Source organism: Artemia franciscana, chromosome 17, assembly GCF_032884065.1.
Source record: "Artemia franciscana chromosome 17, ASM3288406v1, whole genome shotgun sequence".
NCBI classification, from domain to species: Eukaryota; Metazoa; Arthropoda; class Branchiopoda; order Anostraca; family Artemiidae; genus Artemia; species Artemia franciscana.
In genome coordinates, this window is record NC_088879.1 from 39429500 (window position 1) to 39456894 (window position 27395).

The 27395-nt window shown below is 36.6% G+C and overlaps 1 protein-coding gene across 4 annotated transcripts in view; it reads right to left on the reverse strand.

Moving 5' to 3' along the window:
* The window catches only part of LOC136038227 (transcriptional adapter 3-like), a 91569-nt gene that overhangs the window by 48271 nt on the left and 15903 nt on the right, over positions 1–27395 (reverse strand). For 3 of the 4 annotated variants that reach the window (XM_065721322.1, XM_065721323.1, XM_065721321.1), the window contains exons 2-6: positions 21387–21538; positions 18154–18279; positions 13179–13346; positions 5508–5724; positions 1698–1903 (exon numbers count right to left, since the gene is read on the reverse strand). In XM_065721322.1, coding sequence (XP_065577394.1) covers positions 1698–1903; positions 5508–5724; positions 13179–13346; positions 18154–18279; positions 21387–21538 — 869 coding nt within the window. The remainder of the gene's footprint in view (positions 1–1697; positions 1904–5507; positions 5725–13178; positions 13347–18153; positions 18280–21386; positions 21539–27395) is intronic. The other variant, XM_065721324.1, reaches the window with a different exon arrangement.

A 27395-nucleotide genomic window follows, 5' to 3' on the forward strand; every position in this document is an offset into this window, starting at 1 on the left:
AAAAACTAAAAAAAGGTAAAAACTACAAAAAAAACTAAAAAACTAAAAAAACTAGGGAATGTTTGATTAGCAATCACCATCAACAAAGCTCAAGAGCAATCATTAGAATAATGAGGTATAGATCTGAATACGGATTGTTTTTTCCATGAATTATGTGTTGCATGTTCAAGAGTCGGTAAACCTGACAATCAGTCGGCGAAGCGCCCCCACCAACTAGGTGTTGGGTTGGCGCGCGCCACCCCAACAGCTAGTATATATATAGATATATAGATAAAATAGAACAAAGATAAAGATCTTCCAGAGCCATTGCTGGCATATAGGGCGTGGAAAAGATGTTTCATTTGCTGGGTCTTCTTTACAGGGACAAGCAGCAAGCCTGTCGCCCAGCCTTGCCACAGCAGCCTCGTATTGCCAAGCAGAGTATCAATCCACTGTGACACAACAGGGTAAATGTAATTTTAATTGGGGATACACTATGGTCAGATCCTTACCGTATAGGGAACTGAACTCATATTCCCCAATGAAGGAAAATCTATTACCAATGTACTACGGCAATTTTGATTCGCTTAAATTATTTTTTTGTTATTTATTAAATTATTTATTTTTTTCGGAGGGAAAACAAAAATCACAAAAAAAAAAACAGGGATGAATTACCAGGAGTGACAAACCTAGTTTTAAGACGTCACAAATACTGGCATGACGTCAGAGATACGGACGTCACAAATACGGTTATTTTAGATACTACAAGCGCAATCGGGACTTACAAATAAAAAAAATGAAAGATGACCATAAAGCGTTTTGATTTTTGATGGATAAGAAGTGTAGCCTATTAAATCCCTAAAAAACAGAAATATAGCCTATTAAATTTCTCAGAAGAAAAAGGTGTGGACTTTGTTTCATCCCAAAGAATGTTGTCCGTTTTAATAACATCTTGTCTGGATTTGATCATGTATGGCACTACCAGTAATTTGTTCAAATTAAAAAAAAAAGGGGGATCTGTCCTATTAATTGGCGGCATTTATGGTGTAAATATTCTTTAAATCGTTAATGTTTTTATAACCATTTATATAAATTTCGTAAACTAATATCTTTTACTGCTTTTATTTATTTTCATGGGGAAAAAACGTTTGATGGACACGTCGTTTTACGTGACAGCAATAATATAGGGAACAGAGCAAGGTTACACTCATAAATTAGTTCATAAGAGGGAGTAAAGTTTGGGATCACAGACCTTCTTTGCTCAAATTTATGTCATTAACAAAAAATGCCGAACTAAAATCATTTCCATTGGCAAGCGTCAGTAAAAAAAAAAGTAAAAATATGTACACACATTGATAAAAAATAAATTTGGGTATATACTTAAACCAGGTTACGCTCCGAGTAGACCAGTAAACTTGGGGTGACTATCTTCCATGGTCACATTCCCCTCCTTCTGTGTTAGGAGCATTAGGAACGATAGCGAGAAAAGATTTTAATGCTTTGGCAGTCCAGCTCCCCGCCTCCCGTCTCACTGAGAAATGATTTATATTTTCTGTAGAGCTTTGAGTTCAAATTTATATCAAAACCAAAAAAAAAGAACAACAAACAAAAACATAGATTGGCTAGCAGCAGTAATAAAAGAAGAGAAAAATACTGCGATTTATTACCAAAACCAAATTTATATATAAGCTTAAACCAGGTCAACTTAATGCACAAACCTCGTCAGGCTCGTCTGCATTTAATATCCCTAATTCTTCAAGCTCCTTGCGGATATTCCTTTCAAACGAAACTGCTTGCTGGGGAGTAAGAGGCACCGCCCCTTCGCTAGCTGTCTCCAGTGGTATTCCTCCTTCGACTGACGTCACAATATTCTCTTCTAATAGAGCTCCAACAAGGCGTTGAGTTAATGGTCCGAATGTTGCAGCTAGAAATGTGTACACGTATCACTATGGTTTACTACTAAGCTAAAACAGCATTGATGCTAAGCCTATCTTACGGTCATTAAATCTCATAATCCTTGTCTTCATCTGGCGTTTAGTAAAAAGAACGAAAAGCAAATCAACCAATGAAAGAGAGAGAAAATCAATTTTTAATAAATTACGAGAAAGCTCGCTTCCCATTGGCTAGCAACGTTCAGCCTTTTGTCTGTAAAATTCCAAACTGAAACTGATATTCTTCTCCTGTGGCAAACAAACAACCAGCTATTACGCGACTACGAAATAACACGTTTGAGAAGAAGCAATCGAATGTTCTTCAAAGCAATCGAAGTCATTTCTTTTCGGCCTAAAAACTAAAGAGTCTCTTAAATACTACCGAAGGACTCGTCCTCCATTCAGTAGAAGGGTAGACTAATCAAATTTCTTTTTTAGTTGATCATATAGAGGTTTGAGTAATAAAATAAGTGGTCGATAATTAAAAGTGTTAGAGGTAAAAGTTTTGACAGTGTTATATATATATATATATATATATATATATATATATATATATATATATATATATATATATATATATATATATATATATATATATATATATATATATATATATATATATATATATATATATATATATATATATATATATATATTAAACAATTGTAAAATTAAATAAATATAGAATTCACTGAAATATTAAATAAGATTTATAAATCAAATAAAATTTACACATTTAAATAAAGTTTTTAAAATGTTAAATATTTGAAAAAGTAAGCTTTAAAGTAAAAAAGCAAGGCGTGAAGACAGAATCAAAGTCATATTTGGGCTGTAGACCCACTGATGAAAGCTTCATTCAGCTATCTCAACTGCTTTCCAGGAAGTAAAAAGTCACCGGACCAGTGGCGACAATTCAAAAAAATGTAAGGTGAGCCACGGGTTCGTCTTCTTTTCTTAATTATGATTAAATAAAAAAAAACAAGTTTTTTTAAATGAAACTAAGAAGCGACATTAAAACTTAAAACAAACAGAAATTACTCCGTATATGAAAGGGGCTTTTCCTCCTCAACGCCTCGCTCTTTACGCTAAAGTTTGACTCTTTCTCTTAACTCTACTTCTTAAAAAAGTAAAAAACTTTAGCGTAAAGAGCGGGGCGTTGAGAAGGAAAAGCCCCTTTCATATACGGAGTAATTTTTGTTCGTTTTAAGTTTTAATGACGCTCCTTACTTTCATTTAAAAAATTTTTTTTTTAATTTAATTTCTGGACGTTTTTTAATTAATGCATGTTTTGATCTTGGCTCTCCGCAAATAAATAATTAAAGCGAAATTTGCATATTATTTTTTTTTTTTTTTGGGGTAAATGGCTTTCTCATAGTTTTAATCGGAAGATTTTTCAGAAAAAAGGATAGAGGGAGGAAACCTAGTTGCCCTCCAATTTTTTGATTACTTAAAAAGGCCACTAGAACTGTTAATTTTTTGGAACATTTTCATTAGTAAAAAATATACGTAATTTACGAATTAACTTACGTAACGAACTTCTATATTCGTATGTTTTTATTGCGTATATGAGAGAGTTCACCCCTCGTCGATACCTCACTCTTTACACTAAAGCTTAAATTCTGTCCCAGTTTCTCAAGAATGACCCTTGAATCACAAAGGCCGTAGAATAAATAGTTGAAATTACTAGAAATACTTTAGCGTAAAGAGCGAGGCATTACGAGAAGGTAAACCCCTCATATGCGTAATAATTTCTGCTCGTTTTAAGTTTTAATGCTGCTCCTCACTTTCAGTAGAAAACAACTTCTCGTATTTATTTTTTCATTGTTTTTTTAAATAATGCTAAAAACTCCTTAACCCCCTTCATTGAAAGTCTCTTCCCCCATGAGAAGTTTTCCATGGAAAGATCCTCCCACGTAATTCCCCTCCCCACCTCAACTCTCCCTCCCAAACCAAAAAAATCCCTCTGAAAACGTCCATACACTTCCCAGTAACCATTACTATATGTAAACACAGGTCAAAGTTTGCAACTTGCAACCCCTCCCACGGGGACTGCAGGGGAGTAAGTCGTCCCCAAAGACATAGTTATTAGGTTTTTCGACTATGGTGAATAAAATGGTTATCTCATAATTTTTATCCGATGACTTTGGGGAAAACACGAGTGTGGAAGGGGGCCTAGGTGCCCTCCAATTTTTTTGGTCACTTAAAAAGGGCATTCGAACTTTTCATTTCCGTTACAATGAGCCTTCTCACGACATTCTAGGACCACTGGGTCGAAACGGTCACCCCTGGGAAAAAAAACAAATAAACACGCATCCGTGATTTGTCTTCTGGCAAAAAATGCGAAATACCACATTTTTGTAGACAGGGGCTTGAAACTTCTACAATAGGGTCCTCTGATACGCTGAATCTGATGGTGTGATTTTCGTTAAGACTGTATGACTTTTAGGGGGTGTTTTCCCCTATTTTCTAAAATGAGGCAGATTTTCTCAGGCTCGTAACTTTTGATAGGTAAGACTAATCTTGATGAAAGTTATATATTTAAAATCAAAGTAACATATTTAAAAATTTTTGATGTAACTATTGGTATCAAAATTCCATTTTTTAGAGTTTCGGTTACTATTGAGCCGGGTCGCTCCTTGCTACAGTTCGTTACCACGAACTGTTTGATATAAAAAAGGTAATCGTCAAAACCTAAGGGGATGCAATTTACTTCTTTTCCAATCTTTTTAAACATACAAGAAAAAAGTATTTTTCAAAATCTAGATGGGATATTTGTTTCCTTACCCTCTCCTCCCATTGGCACCCCTGCATTGAGCTGGAATTTTACCTTTTATTGACCTATAGATCTACTGCTTGGATTTTCATTCAAATAGTTTAACCATTTCCCGAATAGCTGCCATATATGAATTTTACCAATTATTTTAACCCTCTACACATTATAAGCCAATAGGCTCATTGCCAGTTATTAATTTGGGTCAAACCTTGCTTTATTTGCCCAACCTTGTTTTATTCGCCAATAGAGTGAGACAAACTTCAATACTTGGTTTTTGCCATTTGAGTTTGATTTAACATTAAAGTAAGTAGTACCAAAAAGCAAGGGTTGATATATAAGAAATTAATATATAGAAATTGAAACTTCTAGTGAAGTTTTTAAGATTCAAAAGAGATTCGAGGGCAATTAGCCTCCCCCCTCAAGCCCCTTTCCCCCCAAATGCAAACAATAAAAATTTTTGAGATAGCCATTTTGTTGAAGATAGTTCTAAGTTAGATAACAAAACTCCGCTGCGGACACAACCCTTCAGGGAGGGCATATATGGTTCTTTGGAAGGGATTGGCTCTCGGCTCTTCCGACCTCGTCACAAGTGCCATGCGAGCTCTTGGCTATTTGTTATTTATGTTGGCCCTCCAACCGGGTCAGAATCGGCATAATAACCCAAATGCTGTTATTTATTTTGCATGTTTTTGCCAATAGAGTAAGACGAACTTGAATACTTGGTTTTTGCCATTCGAGTTTGTTTTAAACATTAAAGTAAGTAGTACCAAAAAAGCGAGGTTTGATTGATAAACAATTCTTCGATTCAATAAAAGCAATCATACCAGGCACTTCCTCTTCTTTCGTCTTTTTCAACATCTTCTCAGCTTCAGAGCCGATGCAAACGTCACCTTCACCTTTTTTGCCCAAATGGGCACTTTCCTTTTGTTCATGTTGAAGATCTTCTTCAGCCCATCTTATAGAGTAATGACGCCCAAGAGGGGGCAATGATGCAGACAATTCTTCGTCATCTTTGTGCATTGCCAAAATATCGTCCAGTGTCTGAAAGTGTTTTTAGATATTAAAAAGTATGTAGGCGTGAAGTCAAATTCTGTCCCAATTCAAGACACATTACAGTAACGCAAAAAACAAAACGTATGATTACAAAACGTGGGGTACGTACACAAAAAAAAACATCTTAAATTTATTTATATTCATTTTTATTACGTTCTTACGGGTCGGCCATTTTTGTTGGGGGGAAAGGTTCAAACCCCCCATAGCACTTCCCCTTGATACAGCCTTGGTGAATGCCTTTCATCTAAGGACAGAAATTGGCTAATAAAAAATAGCAAAAAAACAAAATGTAGCAAATAGCAAAAAAAGAACATCAGTTGACGATTGTGATACGGTCACACATAGCTTGTTCTGTGCTGACTGAAAAATAGTTTATATGAAGTTATCCTCAGTTGATTTGTACATTTTCTACACCATTAAAGAGCAAAAAATATTTGTTACCTGTTGTATTAGACTATAAGAATGACCTGACATAAAATTAAAACACCGTGGCACTAATTGACGTTTAATCAGTACCACCGGCAAACTGCTCAGTTTGGGACGGGAGTCAGTGGCGTGACTCTGTAAGTTTAGCCAGAGTCGACCCAGCTTTAAATGGGTACCTGGAGAAATCTGGGGAAGGTAAACAGGAAGGGTGTGCGAAAGCACAGGATGGTTGGCCCCCAACCCCCCATTGCACTTCCTGGCTGAAGGGCTAAGAAACGGAGATCAGCACCGCCGGTAGGGACTGTAAAGTCTAATGCCGTATCCTTTACCTTTTTTTTTTACCGGCAAACTGTTCTTTTTAAGTTTTTGGCTAAATAGTGGTGTAAAATAATTATGTTTCTCCAAGTTGGATTTACCGGCCTATTTGCCAAGACAGTGTTGTCAAAGTTGTTTTGCGATTCCCTAAATAATGCTAGTAAAGTCAGAACGACCAAAGGAAAGTCCGAGGAGTACGTAGAGAAGTGCTTGTCGTGAAGCCTATTCCTGGAGGAAAATTCCAAAGCTCTTAATTGCGACAACTGTAAGAATGAGCATGTGCCGTGGCTGACTAGAAATATTTGATGCAGAATATAATCTTTTAGTTGAAATGAGGAAGAAAAGCCCGGTTAAAATGAATATGTGTTCACGATAAAGATACTACTGTCACGGGTCCTAAGCCTGTTCTACAACCCGCTGCTAGTATTCAAGACATTACAACAGTAATCACTGAAGCTATTCTAGACCGTCAGGCAAGCCTTTCTGATTCAATTTCGCTATTCAGAGCGTATTCAGAGCGTAGAAAGAAAATAACTGGGCTACAATCCTCCAGGAGGGCTGACTAGCAACGCTCAGGTACTATTTATCCACTTATCAGAATTTAAACGATGGAACTAGATAAGATGGTTGGTAGTGTTAGCCCCTGTTCAGAAAAAGCTTAAGTTTTTGACCGAGTGAGCCAGGGCTACTATAAATAATAACATTTGGCGTTTTTATCAAGTTCAATTGTTGATTATCGTCCTCTGCTTTAAAACTGGGTTGAAAAATTATAATGAAAACAAAGACCGCCATTAAACTTAAAACGAACAGAAGCGGCTCTTAGCTCCCTGCTCTTTACGCTGAAGTTCACAAGTCCAGGCTTAGCTGTGGCCTCTAAGCGTAGCGCTATAGAAACACAACAGATTGTACAGGCGGAGGTTCAAGCCATGAGTTGAGGCTTAGCTGTGGCCTCTAAGTGTAGCGCTGTATAAACACAACAGACTGTGCAGGCAGAGGTTCAAGCCATAAGTTCAGGCTTAGCTGCGCCCTTTAAGTGTAGCGCTATAGAAACATAACAGATTGTGCAGGTGGAGCTTACAGCCATGAACCTAGACGTAGGCTTTCATCAGTCACTGGAAGCAGAAATGCACCATATTGTACGTAGAGATAGATAGAGGATGACACAAAATCAACCTAGTAGTTCATGATTAAAAAGAATACGATGACGATTTGGCTGCTTTCAGAAAGTTCCTGACTAATGAATACGGAACTTCCTTTGGTGTGTAAGTACTGGACCTGGTGCTTTCAATAACAATGCCCCGCCATTCGTGTCCACTGTATTATCTCTCCGGATAAAAAAGAAAATAGTACAAGAATTCTTTATACGAGAGGGAACCGCACAATTCCATCATGATTGTTCTAAACAGGATCATGAAAAACACAGACAGCTTGTGGAACCACTGAAGAGGCGGGTTGCAGCAGGCGAGAAAAATCTGGTCATTTGCGACTTTAAAACCGTTTCAAAGAACAAGGCTGGCCTGAATGCCGTATCCCCGCCAACCCCTTTTTAGATTTAGAGCTTCAATTAAGAATTTAAACAACTTAAATACGTTCTGTTTTGGAGATAATAGTAGTGTCAAATCATCCGGTACAAGTATTTTCTACACCCAGTTATGATAAATACCAATATGAAACAGGTTTTGAGAGTTAGTGGACTGCTAAATCTACAATAACTACGATATGGAGCCCACCTGATCTGGATTAATACCCTAATATAAGTAAGGATCAAATATGACCTGTAAGTCTAGATTCTTCTGGTCTTTACACTAATGTTCACCTGACCGATGTCCGTTCTAAATCAAGTAGCTCCGGACTGGATGAATCTCTTATTAAAGTCCCAGGATACGACAGCGTTTCCAGCTTACCCTCAACTAACTGTAGACACGGAACTCTAGCATTAGTCATAAGATGCTACACTATTCGTCCAGTAAACATATGTAATAATTTGGCTTTTATTGAGAGTATATGAATTGATTTTTCTCACAATGAAAATTTAACTATAAAAAGAGTGGGCTGCATTTACAGAAGTCCCTCCACTACTGGTTCCATAGAGACAGAAAGGGTGACTGCAGCTACGCAAGTCAGCTACATCTTTTAGAGGAAACCTGCTCATGGAAGGCAGGTGACTTTAATTTCTCTGGCCTAGTTCGGATGGAAGGCTTCCAATATGGATGAACACTAATAGATAGAGGCTCTTACAATTTATTTACTAAGTGTCTTCATCTTTCTACCAGACAATTGATCAACCTTCAAGACGCAGGTCACCTCAGGAATCGACACTTTTGGACTTAGTATTTGTCCAAAATAAGGAGCACCTCCAAAGGATTAGTTATCTGCCTCTCCTTGGAAAAGGTGACTACATTGTAATAGAAGTAATTTTAAGTTAATTTAACTTTATTAAATTAATTTAAGTTAATTTAATTTAGGTAATTCAATTTAGTTTAATTTATTAATTTAGTTTATTTATTTATTATTTAGTTTTAATTTATTAATTTTATTAATTAGTCAATTTAGCTGATTTAATAAAATTAAGTTAATTTTAACCTTTCATAAGAGAACAAAGGAGTACAAAAAATCGTGTACACAACATCAGGGAAGGAGTCACTGATTAGGAGTCAATCAGAAGAGAAATAAGTGATTTATTTTGACTGGAATCCATTACTTCAGGGAAGTATGGACGACCAATGGAATAATTTCGGAAGCCAGTTAACTTAGCTACAAAAGAAACACACGTCAGTCAAAACAATTCCAAAGCCAAATATTACACTATATGGCCCCATAAATATGTAAGGAAAGAAACAGAAAAAATTGGTGTTGGAAAAATTACCTCCGAAACAGAAAAGAAGACAATTATAAAAGTTTGCTAATGCTCGAAATAAACTACGAAATTTTATTAAAATAACTTATACAAAATTTGAGTCAAAGCTTGTTATTGACAGTTAAAGAATCCCAAATAAGTTTTGGGATTGTGTATCCAGCCAGGATTACCGAAGAAGATCAATAGATGTTTTAAAATCATCAGATGGGGACGAAGTGAGGGACATACGACAAATTGCGGAACTGCTCAAGTAACAATTTGCATCCATTTTCACTATTGAGCCTGATAGACTTCTGCCACCCAACACGTATCGAACGCCCAATTTCAACTATATTGGTATCACCACAAACAAGCAAGAAGTGATTTGGGGCCCTGAACACCAATAAGCCTTCTGATCCCAGCAATATTCACCCAAGGTTGTTGAAAAACTTGCTAAAGAGATTACTTTCCCTTTGTCCATATCCTCTAGAAGTCCCTTGAACTCAAGAAAATCCCTTCAGAGTGGAAACGGACACATATAAAACTAATCTTCACATAATCCTAAAACTGATCCCACATATAAAACTAATCCTGGGACGCATACAAAACGATCCTCTTCAAAAAAAGAGGATCGTAAGAAGGCCGAGAACTACCGCTTTATGAGTCTAAAGTCTGCCGTCACCAAGACTCTAGAAAACCTAGAAAAAAAATCGCATGCTGATCAATGGTATGCGTTGCACAGGTACCGACCTCTTGGTTCGATGCCTTCGGCCGGGAATGCAATGCGTGGTTGAGGGCAAATCATCCTACGCTACCCGTGTTTTTCCCCCAGATTCCTCCAGGTACCTATTCAGAGCTGGGTCAACTCTGGTTGAGGTTACAGGGTCGCACCATTGACCCCCGTTCCAAACCAAATAACCAGGACTCGAACCCTTCTCAGGGTTTCAAGTCCAAAGCACTAAACACTTGGCTAGGACGACTTTAGCCTCTAGACTCTAGAGTCAATTTTAAAGGCTAATCGTCTGGCCCATTATTTTAACAACAATCTTTTATCCCCCGACCAACACGGTTTCCTTCCAGGAAAAACGGTTGATACTAACTTTCTTGAACCATAAAACGCTGTCACCAGTCTTCTTAACTATAAAATCCCCGTATCCTAGACCTAACTAAGGCTTTTGACAAGGTCCCTCATAAACGGCTTAAATTGAAACTTTCAGGCATAGGTATCTACACACATGTTGCTGAGTGGACAACGGAATTCCTCTCAAACCGTACATGGCAAGTTGGACGCTTCACCTGTAACGATGATGTCTTCTCAAGTCCATGTGAGGTGGCCAGTGGCGCACCATAGGGTAAAGTACTAGACCCTGCTGTCTCTCATTTACACAAATGGCATGATAAAAGAAACAGAAAACAATATGGTTCTTATGCAGACGATTCAAAAATATTTGGTCCTGCTAACAGATTTAATACACAAATACATCTATCCAAAATTCCAATTCGACTAAATGTTCGATTCCATGCCATTTTCGACTCAGGTTCGACTCCAAGTCAAAACCCGACATACTGCTGAAAACCAGGTCAAATGAAAGGGACATGGGAGTTCACATTGACGAAAAATTAAAATTCAATGAGCACTTTCAGCGGGTAGTATCAAAGTTTAATTCTAGTCTCCATCTGCTTAAGTGTACTATTTCGAACCATCACAGAAAGTCTTTATAAGGCTTGACAGAGCAACTGTGAGACCTATTTTGGACTTTGGTACTTGTCTTACCTCTCCCTCATACAAGTATGAAACAACAATGGTCGAAGGAGTTCAGAGACGCGCAACCAAGTGCATAACAGGTCAAGGCTGGAGAAATTGAAAGTGCCAACTCTGCCGCAGCGGCGACCCACAATATCTTAGCCAACCAAGAAACAATCTTTTTAAACAAAATATTACAACCCAGCGAACAACAGGATATTCAAAAAAGCTTTCTAAACAGGCTGTGAATACCAGGATAAGCAAAACTTTGTTACTGAACGGCTGATAATGATTGGAATGAACTCAGTGAAGATACAGTACATGTTCTAACTACAGCATCATTCAAATCAATACTGGATGCGGAATGGAAAACAAAACCATAAAAATATGAATGATATTCCCCATTCCACTCAACAATTAATTGACTGATATAATTACGCAGGGAGAGTTTCTTATTGGGAGGCTGGTCCTGTTTGTCATAACCAACCATCTTGTACACTCTCACCAAAGACGATGCTATACGTCGGTTTTAGATTTAAACCACTGGAGATTGACTCCCAATGGGTTTCTCAATTTCATATCTCCTATAAAACTCCCATTTGGCGTCTCAATTGGCCTTCAACAAATTAAAAAAAATTCTTTTCTTTTATGTGTTATCAATCATCAGCACAAGCTGAACAGTCCCAGCATGAAACTCGAAGTGTAACAAGTTATAATTATAACAAGTTATAAGGTAACAAATTAAGGTAATAAAAATAGCAACAAATAGATAGAAGTTTTTTTGAGAAATTAGTGTTAGAGAATTTATATATTCAATGTTCTTGCAATTTTTTGGTATTGTATCAAAAAGAGATGATATCATAGAAACTAAATCAACAACAAAGAAGCCAACAACAAAAGCTAAAGAAGACTGTTCCCCCAAAATATTAAAATTTGATAAAAAGTTGAATTCAATCCCTCTTTTTTCTCAAAAAAATTAGCTATTTAGGCAGTGTTAGCAAACTACGAAGAGAGCCGAAAGGTGAAAACATTACGGGTAAAATTCAAGATGAGAGGCTTTTTACTATCTTGGAAAATAGTTTAGCTAAGTACATGAAACTTTAAGGAACGTTTCCAGAGCCTACGCAGCGCCCTGAAAGGTATGTTGAAGTATGTGCCGCCATCCCTCCAAAGGGCACTACCCACTGATGAACTTTTATAGACTTTATAAATGAAAATCCCACAAATATATCTACAGCACATACAAAGCCGTCGAAAAGTTAGTCAGCAAGAGCTGGTTTCGCACCTTACTAGTAACTCTGGCGTATGCAATCTAGCTTGCACCAACAGTGAAGATCTCGATCTTACAGTGCACTTTTTGTGATTTGACCCCCCCCCCCTCCAAGAGAAAGCCTCTTATACCCATTTCTGTAAGAGTTGGACATGCGTACACTATGTTCAAACTCATATCTGCACAATAAAGAGAGCCTGAGAGCGGGGGCGGGCAGTAGGCTATTTTAGTTAAATTAAGTCATTCAGTTTATTTGGCATATTCTGTCAATTCGGCTATATTACGAGGCCGTACTATCATGTGTGGCTCATTAAAATCCCCCACGAGATCCATACAGTTGCGTACACTACGTTCAAACTCACATCTGCACACAAAAGAGAGCCTGAGAGCGGGAGCGCGCAGTAGGCTATTAACTTAATTCATTCGGTTATTTGGCATATTTTGTCAATTTGGCTAAATTACGAGATCGTACAATCATGTGGGGTCCATTAAAATCCCCCATGAGATCCACACAGTTGCGTACACTATGTTCAAACTCATATCTGCACATAAAAGAGATCCTGAGAGCGGGGGCGGGCAGTAGGCTGTTTTAATTAACTTAATTCATTCGGTTTATTTGGAATATTTTGTTAATTCGGCCATATTACAAGGCTGTACAATCATGTGTGGCCCATTAAAACCCCCCACGAGATTGGTTCAAAGACACTCTCCTAAGTCGTCGATGTGTGCTTTAACCATACTAATACCTAACAATGGGGGTTGGAGCACGTAGGGCGCATGCTAGTTTAGTTTCAGGAATTTGATGGATTTGACTTATTCTTTGGTCCATTTGGTATTTTATACGGCCTTACTTTCAGATCATCTTCAGTGATTGGAGCACAATACGGTTCAATAGATGCCCAGAATTTGTTTGGAAAATCCTGTTTTGGATTTGGCTGCCGAACCAGGTCAAGCTGGGGTAGCAAAAGATCTTCGTTTTCCACTTCAGCATCTGATATAGGAGACGTAACAGGATGAGACTGAAAAAAAGAGAAATGCCAGTTAAAAGAAAACAGGGCTAAAAAGTTCAGGTTAAGGAAGCATCCATGATGTAACCTGTAATCCAAAAACGGAACCAATTATGAGTTACAAAACACTAAGATATCATTCAGAAAAGAAATTGGCATAGATTTTATTTTAGAATATTAATTTTCATAGATTACGATGGGACTAAAAAAAAGAGAACAAGTAAATAGAAAACTGGGCCAAGAAAGTTCAAACTAAGGCGAGAAACGGTACAAAAAAGTAGGTGAGGTAAGGAAAATGATTTAATTAAAAAGGTAGGTATATGGCTTCGTATTTGAGCCAGGATTATACTAGGATTTTTGATTAGTATTATTGGAGGTATGGCATCTTGGCTGTTCCCCCTCCCCCTCTTTCCAACCATTTTTTTTTGTAGAAAAGAAAGCAAGTTGCACCTTGTTTGAAGTGAAATAATAAGACAATTTCTAGTCTACATAACTGAAGGCATAAACTGCTCCGGGGCCCCTCCAACATCTGTCTGCCCTTTCTGCCACCAACTTCTCCAAAAAAAGGTAGGCATATTGCACTTTGTTCGAACCAGTATCATGCTGACTGCTGACCTTGACCTTTGCCTGACCTTTGAACCAGTATCACACAAGGATTTCAAATGGTACAACTGGAGAGAACCAGAGCAAGAGACCATCAAACGCCCTCCCAATATTCTTACCGCCAACTCTCGAATAAACAACTCTCGAACACCTTCGAATAAACACAGGGATATCGCACCTTCTTTCACCCAAAATCGTGCAAAGACTTTCAGTCTGTATGGTTAGTGAGATAAAGTTAGCCCTTGGACTCCTCCCCAAGCAACACTCCTTGTCTCTGCCATTTTTTTGCAGAAAAACAGGCATTTTGCACAATAGGACAGAATTTTAAATCTACATTCTTGTCAAAGTTTTGGGTTGTATGAAAATACTCCATTTTTGAGCCGTTTCTTAGGATAGCCTGATTTTTTGACATAATTAGACGGAGGTATTTAAGCCCAAAAAATGAAGATCGGATGATATCTGAAGAAGCTGAAATTGTAGCAATCTGTTGTATTGTGTCTTTTTGGAAACTTAATTTAATCCTATCAAACAGTTCGTGGTAACGAACTGTAGTAAGGAGCGATCCGGCTCAATAGTAACCAAAACTCTAAAAAATTGATTGAATTTTGATATCAATAGCTACATCGAAAGAATCGCATTTTAATGCTGATTTTAAATATATAAGTTTCATCAAGTTTAGTCTTAGCCATCCAAAGTTACGAGCCTGAGAAAATTTGCCTTATTTAGCAAAATAGGGGGAAACACCCCCTAAAAGTCGTAGGATCTTAACGAAAATGACACCATCAGATTCAGCGTATCAGAGAACCCTACTGTAGAAGTTTCAAGCTCCTATCTACAAAAATGTGGAATTTTGCATTTTTTGCCAGAAGACAAATCACGGGTGCGTGTTTATTTGTTTGTTTGTTTTTTTGTTTTTTTTTTTTCCCCAGGGGTCATCGTATCGATCAAGTGGTCCTAGAATGTCGCAAGAGGGCTCATTCTAACGGAAATGAAAAGTTCTAGTGCCCTTTTTAAGTGACCAAAAAAATTGGAGGGCATCTAGGCCCCCTCCCACGCTTATTTTTTTCCCAAAGTCAACGGATCAAAATTTTGAGATAGCCATTTTGTTTAGCATAGTCGAAAATCATAATAACTATGTTTTTGGGGATGACTTACTCCCCCACAGTCCCTGGGGGAGGGGTTGCAAGTTACAAACTTCAACCAGTGTTTACATATAATAATGGTTATTGGGAAGTGTACAGACGTTTTCAGGGGGATTTTTTTGGTTTTGGGGGTAGGGTTGAGGGAGTGGGCTATGTGGGAGGATCTTTCCTTGGAGAAATATGCCATGGGGGAAGAAAATTCAATGAAAAGGGCGCAGGACGAATCTGGTCACGTTAGAAAAAAACGTCAAATTAAGAGCTTAATATACAATGCTGGGTGTTCGGAGCCTCTCTATTATGGAGTATAATTTGAAAATAACACAACTATACGAGCGATAAAACATATATACCACAACCATAACTCAACTAACGAAAGAACTGCTAAGAGATAACACAACTATAAAGCGAAAACAGGTGAAAACTAACGGGAAAATAAACGAACTAAGAGGTGGAAGGGGCCCAGAGAAAAAATACAATCCTTTTTCAATTTTGAGCCTAACTTCCGCAAAGGAGTAATAATGTCAGAAGCCCCGAAATACCGAATTATTTTCTTTTCAAACAGTTCGTGGTAAGGAACTGTAGTAAGGGGCGACCCGGCTCAATAGTAAACGAAGCTCTAAAAAACGGAATTTTGATGCTAAAAGATACATCAAAAGAATCGAATTTTTACGCTGATTCTAAATATATAAGTTTCAATTAATTTAGTCTTTGTCATCAAAAGTTACGAGCCTGAGAAAATTTGCCCTATTTTGGAAAAAAGGGGGAAACATCCCCTAAAAGTCAGAGAATCTTAACGAAAATCACACTATCGCATTCGGTATATCAGAGAACTCTATAGGAAAAATTTCAAGCTCCTATCTAAAAAATGTGGAATTTTGTATTTTTTGCCAGAAGACAAATCACGGGTGCGTGTTTATTTGTTTGTTTTTTTTTTTTCCAGGGGTCATCTTATCGACCAAGTGGTCCTAGAATGTCGCAAGAGGGCTCATTCTAACGGAAATGAAAAGTTCTAGTGCCCTTTTTAAGTGACCAAAAAAATTGGAGGGCAAATAGGCCCCCTCCCATGCTCATTTTTTTCCAAAAGTCAACCGATTAAAATTTTAAGATAGCCATTTTGTTCAGCATAGTCGAAAACCATAATAACTATGTCTTTGGGAATGACTTACTCCCCCACAATCCCTGAGGGAGGGGCTGCAAGTTACAAACTTTGACCAGTGTTTACAAATAGTAATGGTTATTGGGAAGTGTACAGACGTTTTCATGGGGATTTTTTGGTTTGGGGGGTGGGGTTGATGGGAGAGGGCTTTGTGGGAGGATCTTTCCTTTCAGGAATATGTCATGGGGGAAGAAAAATTCAATGAAAAGGGCGCAGGATTTTCTAGCATTACTATAAAAAAAAAACAATGAAAAAATAAACATGAAAACGTTTTTTCAAATGAAAGTAAGGAATAGCATTGAGATTTAAAACGAACAGAGATTATTACGCATATGAGGGGTTCTAAAAATACTTTAGCATAAAGAGCGAGGTATTTAGGAGGAGATAAATACCTCGCTCTTTATGCTAAAATATTTTTAGTGATTTCAACTATTTATTCTACGGCCTTTTTGATTCAGGGGTCATTCTTAAAGAATTGGGACAAAACTTACGATTTAGTGTAAAGAGCGAGGTATTAACGAGGGTACAAACCCCCTCGTACACATAATAAAAATATAAGAATATAAAAGTTTGTTACGTAAGTTAATTCTTAAGTTACGTGTATTTTTTACTAATAAAAACGTTCGTTGAATATTAAAAGTTCTAGTAGCCTTTTTAAGTAACCGAAAAATTGGAGAGCAGCTAGGCCTCCTTCCCCACCCCTTATTTCTCAAAATCGTCTGATCAAAACTAAGAGAAAGCCATTTAGCCAAAAAAAAATTAATATACTAATTTCATTTCAATAATTTATGTGCGGAGAGCCAAAATCAAACATGCATTAATTCAAAAACGTTCAGAAATTAAATAAAAAAACTAGTTTTTTTAACTGAAAGTAAGGAGCGACATTAAAAATTAAAACGAACAGAAATTACTCCGTATATGAAATGGGTTGTCCCCTCCGCAGTCCCACGCTCTTTACGCTAAAGTTTTTAATTGTTTTAAAAAGTAGAATTGTGGCAAAGAGTCAAACTTTAGCGTAAAGAGCGTGGGACTGCGGAGGGGACAACCCATTTCATATACGGAGTAATTTCTGTTCATTTTAAGTTTTAATGTCGCTCCTTACTTTCAGTTAAAAAAACTAGTTTTTTTTTACTTAATTACTCTAAAAGAAGCGATTCGCCCCCTAAAAATACAAAAGGTTGCTGAAATTTCAGCTTCTTCAGAGAAAATCCAGTCCACTTTTTTTTTTAGTTTTGTACTTTATCTGTGTTCTGCTCTGGTTCAAGGACCAGCAAAGCACTTCCTTTAAAAAAAAAAATAAGATAAAACAAAACTGTAAATCCCATGACACAAAAAGCGCTTCTCATTTTTAAATCAATTGCTGACCTGTTTTTTTATCTCTATCTAGCTTTACACTAGCATCCAACATAACTTACCATTCCTAAACTTTTTGATAGAAGGAGTTTTAACAAATTCCTGAGAAGTTGACTTAAATTGAAAAATCAAAATACATTTTATAAGACAAAAGTTATACATCGAAATTTGACATGTATTATACAAGATAAGACATAAAATCGACCAATTTCAGATACTTGTCATTTTTGAAATGAGGAAGAAGAGAAAAGGGGGAATAGATCCTCCACGATTGAACTATCAACTTAATGAGCAAAATCGCAAATTATTTTCGTAAGACAACATCAACCAGAAACACAACTTCCAGTGCAGAAATAGAAAAAAATGTAATGGCAGAATCTTCTATAATTTGTAATATAACTCACACAAGGTCAGGGGTCAACTGATAACAGCCAAATAAGGGCCTTTTGGCCCTAGTATCATTATACTTGGGTTTTGGATAGTGCGTGAGCAGGAAGACCTAATAAGGCCCACCGAGTACATGTTTGGACATATCTATACTAATTTTATTAGTTAAAAACCAAACCTTTAACTTTGCAGTTTTACTAGTGGATGCAGGAGTGGGTGGCTCGGTGGGAGGTAGCTTTTGCTCCTTTGGTTTCTTAGTTATAGGGGATCCTTCAACTCCTTTTCTTTTTGCTGGACTTTTTGGCTAAAAGAGAATAAACTGATATTTCAATGTCATCAACTTTTTTTTAACTATCTACTTTTCTAAACAGTCCAGACACAAAGATCCACAACAGTCAAGACATGAACCTAAAATATGTTCCTTTTTTTGAACATCTCTTCCCTAAGTTTTTAAAATCAACAACAAATTAAGAGCAAAAATATAAAGTTTTGAGCAATAACAGTTACTCATAACAGTTTTGGATCTATTAGATTACTCATAAAAAATGAAAAATGATTCATATGAATCATTGAAATGAAAAAAATGAATCACTAAAAAAATGATTGAGGCACTTCACCGAACAAGTAAAATTGTTTTTATGATTGAACCTTTTAATTCCATTTTGTGGCTCATCACTATTTTACCGGCTTTTCTAACAGTCTCGAAATAATGCCCTGCAATAATGGATGCAAGTACCCAAAATATGCCAAGAAATATCCTATGTTAATTTAAATACTTCCTGCCTTGAAAATCTAAAATCAAAATACACCAAGGGCAAAAATCACGTTGCAGTTTAGATTTGGCTTATCTTGATTAGTACATGTTGGATACCCCCCTTCATTGAAAGAAAAAATAGTTTGAATCACAAAAAGCTTTACGCCTTCTCTTTTGCTAAAATCTCCGCAAAAATTTAAGTTAGAAACTTAAAATCAAAAGAACATAACCACCAGTCTTAGCACAATAGAAGAATCCAGATTTTTTACTTTTGGTTTGTCAAAGAATTAGTCTCCCTTATTAGGGAAATTATTTTAAATTCTCTATAGGCCATATTTGTAAAAAAAATTTCTTCAAATTATTTTAGAGTGGAAGGGGGTGGGCTAAAAAAAAAAAACTTTAGCATCGCAATTGTTGGTTAATTTTGGTCCTTAAAACATACAAACGAGACGCTTAGACTATTCTTAAAGAATCTTCACTATCCCTCCTCCTTTTATTTGATATGCTTAAGTTTGTAATTTGCGATGTCTGATGTTAAATTACCTTTACCTTATAATTGAATAAAAAGGCTCAACAACGACTCAATATTTTAATAAATAAATAGATAAATAATATTTTTAAGAAAAGTAAAGAATGATTAACACTTAAAAACTACTATGTGGGCATGTTAGAGGAAGACTATTGGTGTCTCTTAAAATGCAAAGGGAAACATTTACTTAAAAGACAAAGGGGTGGACACCTAACATCCTTTTTTTTAACTATAAATCCTTTTTCTTTTTCAATTTGAAGTTACTTAAAACAAGTTTGTCGAAACAACAAAAACCGAGTGGTATTATAAAAAAAAACAATGTCAATTATCACATCATACAAAATATAAAAAAAAAGAAAAACTGGCAAAGAATGCCAAGTGAAAACAACAAAAATCAGAATGAAAATTCATTCGTTAGTCAAAGATTAAACTCCGAAATGTAAGTTAAAAAGTTAAAAAGATAAAAATGGTCGAATTAAACTAAAAGAAAATACATGTAAAAAAAATTACTCCTTGGGGATGGGGGGGGTTAAAATATGGAAAACAGCTAAGGTCCTCCTTCTTTTTTTTAACTGGGGAAAAGTGTTCCCCAGTTAAAAAAAAGTGTTCCTCACCTCTCTATTCCTCACAAAATGAGTCACAAGATGGTAATTATTTCGTTTTTCCCTTAACAATTTTTTGAGTTTTTATATATAGAGTTTCTATAGTTATAATTTTAAAGCTGATATGTTTTCGACATTCTTTTCCTACCATTAACCTCTTCTCTGTTGACAAGAAAAAAGAGATACCAGAAAGTATTTTTCAAGAGGGGGGACTAAAAATCCACGGGGACAAACGCCCGCTGCCCCCCCCCCCCTAATCGACGCCACTGCTTATACGGATTTTCTGTGCCAACAGAATAGAATATTAGGTTAGGGAGCTTGTGTAGTACTCACGGGATCCATCAACCCTGACCATTGTGTGAGTGACAAGTGCTTTTTTACACTTTAATATAGACCTATGTTTTCTTCTGTTTTTTTTTTTTTTTTTTAACTGCATTAACTAGTTTAGCTTCTGAAAGGCTAAGCATAGGCTATACATACGAATAAGGCAATGGATCCTTAACTGACAGGCACCCATTTTACTAACCACTACCTGATAGATGTGCTACTTACCATTGGAAGGCTAGAACATTTTTTTTTCTATTTTTCTGATTTACTTCTTTATTGAAGCTTTTCTTTAGTTTCAGAATTTATACATTTCTCTTCAGACATGATGGATGCATTTGTGAGTGGCATTTATTTTAAAAAAATCCTTCAAATGCAAGGTGGCAGTAAATCCTCCCAATTTGTCCCAGATTTTGGTTGTTTTTTAAGTGGCTAATGTTTGACCTCCTTTATTATATTGGGCTACTTTATTACACAGCATTATTACAGAGCAATATTACACAAAACAAGACAAGGTTTATGTCAAAGCGAAAGTTTTCTAAATCTCCAATGTTTACAATTTACAATAACATATATTTTTCTAATTTTAGTAGACTTTACTTCAAATTACCTTTATTTAAAGTTAAAAACAAATTTTAACCAACCATATTTTACCAACTAGGTAAAATTAGGCTATTTTGCTCATTTTAATAGACTTTACTTCGGATTACCTTTATTTAAAGTCAAAAACAAATTTTAACCAACCATATTTCATCAACTAGGTAAAATTATGCTATTTTGCTAATTTTAGTAGACTTTACTTCGGACTACCTTTATTTATTGTCATAAACAAATTTTAACCAACCATATTTTACCAACTAGGTAAAATTCGGCTATTTTGCTAATTTTAGCAGACTTTACTTTGGACTACCTTTATAAAGTCAAAACAAATTTAACCAGCCATATTTTAACAATTAGGTAAAATTATGCTATTTTGCTAATTTTAGTAGACTTTACTTCGGACTACCTTTATTTATTGTCATAAACAAATTTTAACCAACCATATTTTACCAACTAGGTAAAATTCGGCTATTTTGCTAATTTTAGCAGACTTTACTTTGGACTACCTTTATAAAGTCAAAAACAAATTTTAACCAGCCATATTTTACCATGTAAAATTAGGCTATTTTGCATTAAATTTCCCCTTTTTTAAAAAGACTTACTTTTACAGTATCTGCAGTACTACTAGCTGTAGCATCACTGGCAGCTAAATATTTGGTCCTTAAAAGACTTGTAGTCAGCAGATTTTCAAGCTCTAGCTGAATGTAGTGAAGCTCCTCAGGTGTCACAATCTCATCTACTGACCTTGAAGCAACTAGAAAATGAAAACTACCATGAATCACCAGTTCAAAAACTGACTTTATTTCTCTATTTGATGGTGCATATATTACAACAACAACAAAAACCTGAGAAATAGGGACACATTCCACGAAAATCTTTGATCTTTTAACCTAAAGAACAATCCCTAAAGATCTTAACCTCATTGTACAATCAACATCAAACAAGTCTCCTTTTTCCATTATAAAAACAAAGCATAAATAATTCGCAATTTGCATTATTTCTGCTTATCCCAGGGGCTTTGGGGGTCATGCTGGCCCTAGAATTATATTTATTGAACTTTCGACTATTTTGAACAAAATATTTATCTTCTTCTTCTTTTTCAGCAGGCGGGGGCTTTTCAGTCGAGACTATGCAGCCCTTTTCCTTTTGACTCACTCTGTGAGATGGACAGAGCTACTGAGTTGGTTTATCTTACTTATCTTGTTTCTGCTCAGATTTCTTGCAGTAAATCTTTTGATACTAGGAGTTGAATTATGAGAGAATATATATGAGTTCTGTGCTCTGTGTGCAAGTATGGTCAGCAAGACTCTTGGCTGCTAGTGGAATTTTGTGGTGTTTGAAGCATACTAACATTTTACATTGCAGAGTATACTGTGCAGACGTCAGCATATTACATTCAAATAGGCAATGATCGATTGTTTCATTTTTAAGATTCCATGACCTGCAAAGGGGGGAAGAGGGAACTTCGCCACTTGAATTAGGGAGCTGATATGAAAACACCTGAAAATTTAGCCCATTTGAACCTGACCGAATTCTATGATAAATCTTGGAAAGGTGCTTACTGGGGAAAGGTGATAGGATTGGATTCTTATTATTTATCAGTACCCCTGTAAGTCTCTAGCGGTAAATATCTCTAATGGAGATTGGTCTCCCACTTGGCTGGTCAATATTTAAAGCATTTTTTGCTATTTCATCTGCCTTATGCTTACCTATTATTCCCGAGTGGCTTGGACCCATCAACAAAAATTTTGGACCCATCAACAAAAATTTGGAAATGGTTTTTATATGCATTTATCTCAAAATTTTGAATGGAGGTCTTGGTGGGTTGCTGTTGAACAGCTTAAGTCAGGGAGTACTGCAGGCTACACCAAATTTGGGTCAGCTTCTTGAAAAATACATTTGCCTGGTCGATTCTGAGCCTGACTTTTTTCTGTCAGGAGCCAGTGTTGGGGATGGTGCTCCTTAAGTACTTGAACTCCACAACTTCGTAAATGGTCCGGTGTCCATAGTGTAGCTGGAGCGGAAATTCTGTGTTGGCCATACTTTCCGTTTTGTTGGCAGTGATTTTGAGGCCGAAAGGTTCAGCAACGTCTCTGACTTGATTGAGTTATTACTGAAGCTTTTCCTTGCAGGTCTCTAGGAAACTGACAGCACCTGGGAAGTCAACCTTTGCAAGTCTCTTATTTTCAAACTGAACTATATGGCAGCCACAGGTCCAAAAAACAAAGTCGACGATGAGGATGAATAACAGTGGTGACATCACACAACCTTGCTTCACCCCGTCATAATGCAGAAATAAAAGGTGCTGTCATCACTTGTTTTCACAGAGCATTTTGTGTCTTTGTAGAAAACTTTGATGACTTGGAAGGGCTTATCAAGGATCCCATAGTATCGGAGGACCCTTCAAAGCGTTTAGCGATCTACGAGTCTAAATCTTTCTTGAAATCTATGAAGAGCATTCTGCTAAGAGCATTCTCAAGTGAATATGAGGTCAATGCACACACAATTTGGTCCGGGATCAGTGCTGCTCCTCACGGAGAGGTCATTTAGTTCTGGTTGGATCCTACTAAGGAGGATAGTCACTAATAGTTTGTCAGGTATTAACACTAGGCTGATGCCTTTGTACTTTTTGCACCTTACAGCACTACCTTTTTTTAATATTTTTACGAGCGTGCTTTTTGTCCAGTCTTTACGAATTTCTTCTGTTCTCTAGATTATTTCTAAGAGCGTTGTTCATACCAGTTATACACGTAGCTATAGGGCATTTAATCATCTCAGCAGCAATCGTGTCATCCCCTAGGGGATTTGCTGGACTTTAGCTTTTTTGCTGCTTTTAGTATCTCCCCACCAAAGGGTGGTTCACTATCAATGGCTAGGTTTAGAAATAGCGCGTTAGGTATATCTGGAGGATCAGCAAGTGATGGCCTACTTACCAGCTTTTCAAAATACGTTGCCCAGACTTTGTTTGCTTTATCAGGATCAGTAAGGGCCCATCTCATCTCAAACTTGATAGGTCCATCTGCCTTTGAAAATTTTCCAACTATGTTGTTGGCAATGCAGTGTACTTACCAAGACTCTCCCAGAATTTTCAGTGTTAAATTCAAGAGCAGATTTTAAGCACTCTGCTTGCAGTTTTTGGAAAAATTCGGCTGAAGTTCTTGCAGAAATTTTTTCAAAAGTTCGGCTGATGTTAAAAATGTCAACAGCATAAGTGCCTAAGAACATACTGACGCCAGAAAAAATGCAAGACTTCTGACACTGGTCCTGAGCTTCAATAACATAGTTATTGGAATAATAAGGTGAGGCAATGGTATCTTGCCTTGCTTCTCTCTTAACTAGTAGGATACAGTTCTATTCAGTGGCCTTGGTGTTTTCGTCTGGGTTAAGAGGGATTTTAAGATAGATCCGTAGCTTAGCATACATGTCGCTTTGAAATCAGATAATAGCTGGATTTACTCCTCTTTTAACAGCCCTTAAAAGCATACAGGGGTTGATCAGGTAGCCAAAGGCATAGCGAAAATCATGACTCGCCAAAGCGAGTGAACTACCTGTACATGAAGCATCAAGCAGAACATTAACAACAATCGCAAGGGTATCTGCACACCCAATGCCATGTTGAAAGCCAAATTGATGTGTAGGAATACAACATTTTTCTTCAAGCTCTTTCATGAATTAAATAAAAAAAACAAGTTTTTTTAAATGAAAGTAAGGAGCGACATTAAAACTTAAAACGAACAGAAATTACTCCGTATATGAAAGGGGCTTTTCCTCCTCGACACCCCGCTCCTTACGCTAAAGTTTTTTATTGTTTTAAAAAGTAGAGTTGCGAGAAAGAATCAAACTTTAGCACAAGGAGCGGGGTGTCGAGGAGGAAAAGCCCCTTTCATATACGGAGTAATTTCTGTTCGTTTTAAGTTTTAATGTCGCTCCTTACATTCATTTAAAAAAACTTGTTTTTTTTATTTAATTTCTGAAAGTTTTTGAATTAATGCATGTCTGATTTTGGCTCTCCGTACATAAATTACTAAAATGAAATTTGCATATTAATTCTTTTTTTGGCTAAATGGCTTTCTCTTAGTTTTGATCTGACGATTTTGAGAAATAAGGGGTGGGGAAGGAGGTCTAGTTGCCTTCCAATTTTTCGGTTACTCAAAAAGGCAACTAGATCTTTTAATTTTTAACGAACGTTTTTATTATTAAAAAAAACGTAACTTAAGAATTAACTTACGTAACAAACGTACATAACTTACGTAACTTACGTTACGTTTTATCCCAATTCTTTAAGAATAACCCCTGAATCAGAAAGGCCGTAGAATAAATAGTTGAAATTATTTAAAAAAATTTTAGCATAAAGAGCGAAGTATTTATCTCCTCCTAAATACCTCGCTCTTTATGCTAAAGTATTTTTAGAACCCTTCATATGCGTAATAATCTCTGTTCGTTTTAAGTTTTAATACTTCTCCTTACTTTCAATTGAAAAAACTTTTTCATGTTTATATTTTCATTGTTTTTTTTATAGTAATGCTAGAAAGTCCTGCGCCCTTTTCATTGAATTTCTCTTCCCCCATGAAATACTCCTCCAAGGAAAGATCCTCCCATATAGCCCCCTCCCCTGAACCCCACACCCAAACCAAACAATCCCCCTGATAACATCGGTACACTTCCCAGTAACCATTACTGTATGTAAACATTGGTCAAAGTTTGTAACTTGAAGCCCCTCCCCCAGGGACTGTGGGGGGTAAGTCATCCCCAAAGACATAGTTATTATGGTTTTCGACTATGCGGAACAAAATGGCTATCTCAAAATTTTGATCCGTTGACTTTGGGAAAAAAATGAGCGTGGGAGGGGGCCTAGATGCCCTCCAATTTTTTTGGTCACTTAAAAAGGGCACTAGAACTTTTCATTTCCGTTAGAATGAGCCCTCTTGCAACACTCTAGGACCACTTGGTCGATACGATGACCCCTGGGAAAAAAAAAAAACAAAAAACAAATAAACACGCACCCGTGATTTGTCTTCTGGTAAAAAATACGAAATTCCACATTTTTGTAGATTGGACCTTGGAATTTTGTGTATAGGGTTCTCTGATACGCTGAATGCGATGGTGTAATTTTCGTTAAGATCCTATGACTTTTAGGGGGTGTTACCCCCTATTTTCCAAAATAAGGCAAATTTTCTCAGGCTCGTAACTTTTGATGACAAAGACTAAATTTGATGAAACTTATATATTTAAAATCAGCATAAAAATCCGATTCTTTTGATATATCTTTTAGTATCGAAATTCCGTTTTTTAGAGTTTCGTTTACTATTGAGCCGGGTCGCTCCTTACTACAGTTCGTTACCACGAACTGTTTGACAGTAGTTCCTAAACCTTGCATAAACTGGTTGATACAGTTACAGGCCAGAAAGATGTGCATTGACTAGAGGTTTTTCGCTTTTTGGAATAGGAGAAATATCTCCCACACAGAATGTTGATGGAACCTGCCTTGTGTAAAAACCATCCGCAGCAGCCACAGACATGACAGATACAGTAAAATCAGAGTCAGAGAATGCAAAGAAAAATTGTTAAAGCTCTTCTTTATATTTGTGTTTAATTTGGGGATCTGGTAGAGAGAATTCGGCTTCATAGAAAGAATGCTACTCAGATAGAGACACATGAGAAGTGGAAAGAAAGGATTTGGGGATCCTTGGACAGAGTGTCAACCAAAGGAAATGAGGGTTATCTTGGATTTTTTGCGTTGACTATTCTTCAATTTTCTTATGGTGGTTCTAAAGTTCCTTGGCAAACTTTTCTTTAAAAAGTTTTTTTTTTTTCTTTTAGCATGTTTTTTTTCATGTTTTTTTTTCTTAGTTTTTTTTCTTTAAGCATGCTTTTTGTCCAGTCTTTAGGAATTTCTTCTGTTCTCTAGATTATTGCTAAGAGCGTTGTCAATACAGTTATACACGCAGCTATAGACCATTTTAACATCTCAGCAGCAATCCTGTCTTCCCCTAGGGATTTACTGGAAAGCGGCCTTTTTGCTGCTTTCAGCATCTCCCCATGGTTCAATGTCAATGGCTAGGTTTAGAAATAGCGTGTTAGGTATATTCGGAGGATCAGCAAGTGATGACCTACTTACCAGCTTTTCAAAATATGCTGCCCAGGCTTTGTTTTTTATCGGGATCAGTAAGGACCCATCTCATCCTTAATAGGTCCATCTGCCTTTGAACATTTTCAAGCTATGTTGTTGGTGATGCAGTGTACTTACCAAGACTCTCCCGAAATTTTCAGAGTTACATTCAAGAACAGATCTTAAGTATTCTGCTTGCAGCTTTTGGAAAGCTTTAGAATTTTTTTCGAAAGTTTGGCTGATTTTAAAAATGTCATCAGCATAAGTGTCTAAGAAGATATTGAGGCCAGAAAGAATGCAAGACTTCTGACACTGGTCCTGAGCTTCAAAAACATATTTGTTGGAATAATAAGGTGAGACAATGGTACCTTGCGTGGCTTCTCTTTCATGAGTAGGATACAGTTCTATCAAGTGGTCTTGGTGTTTCGTCTGGGTTAAGAGAAACTTTAAGACAGATTCTTAGCATACATGTCCCTTTGAAACCAGATGATAGCTGGATCTA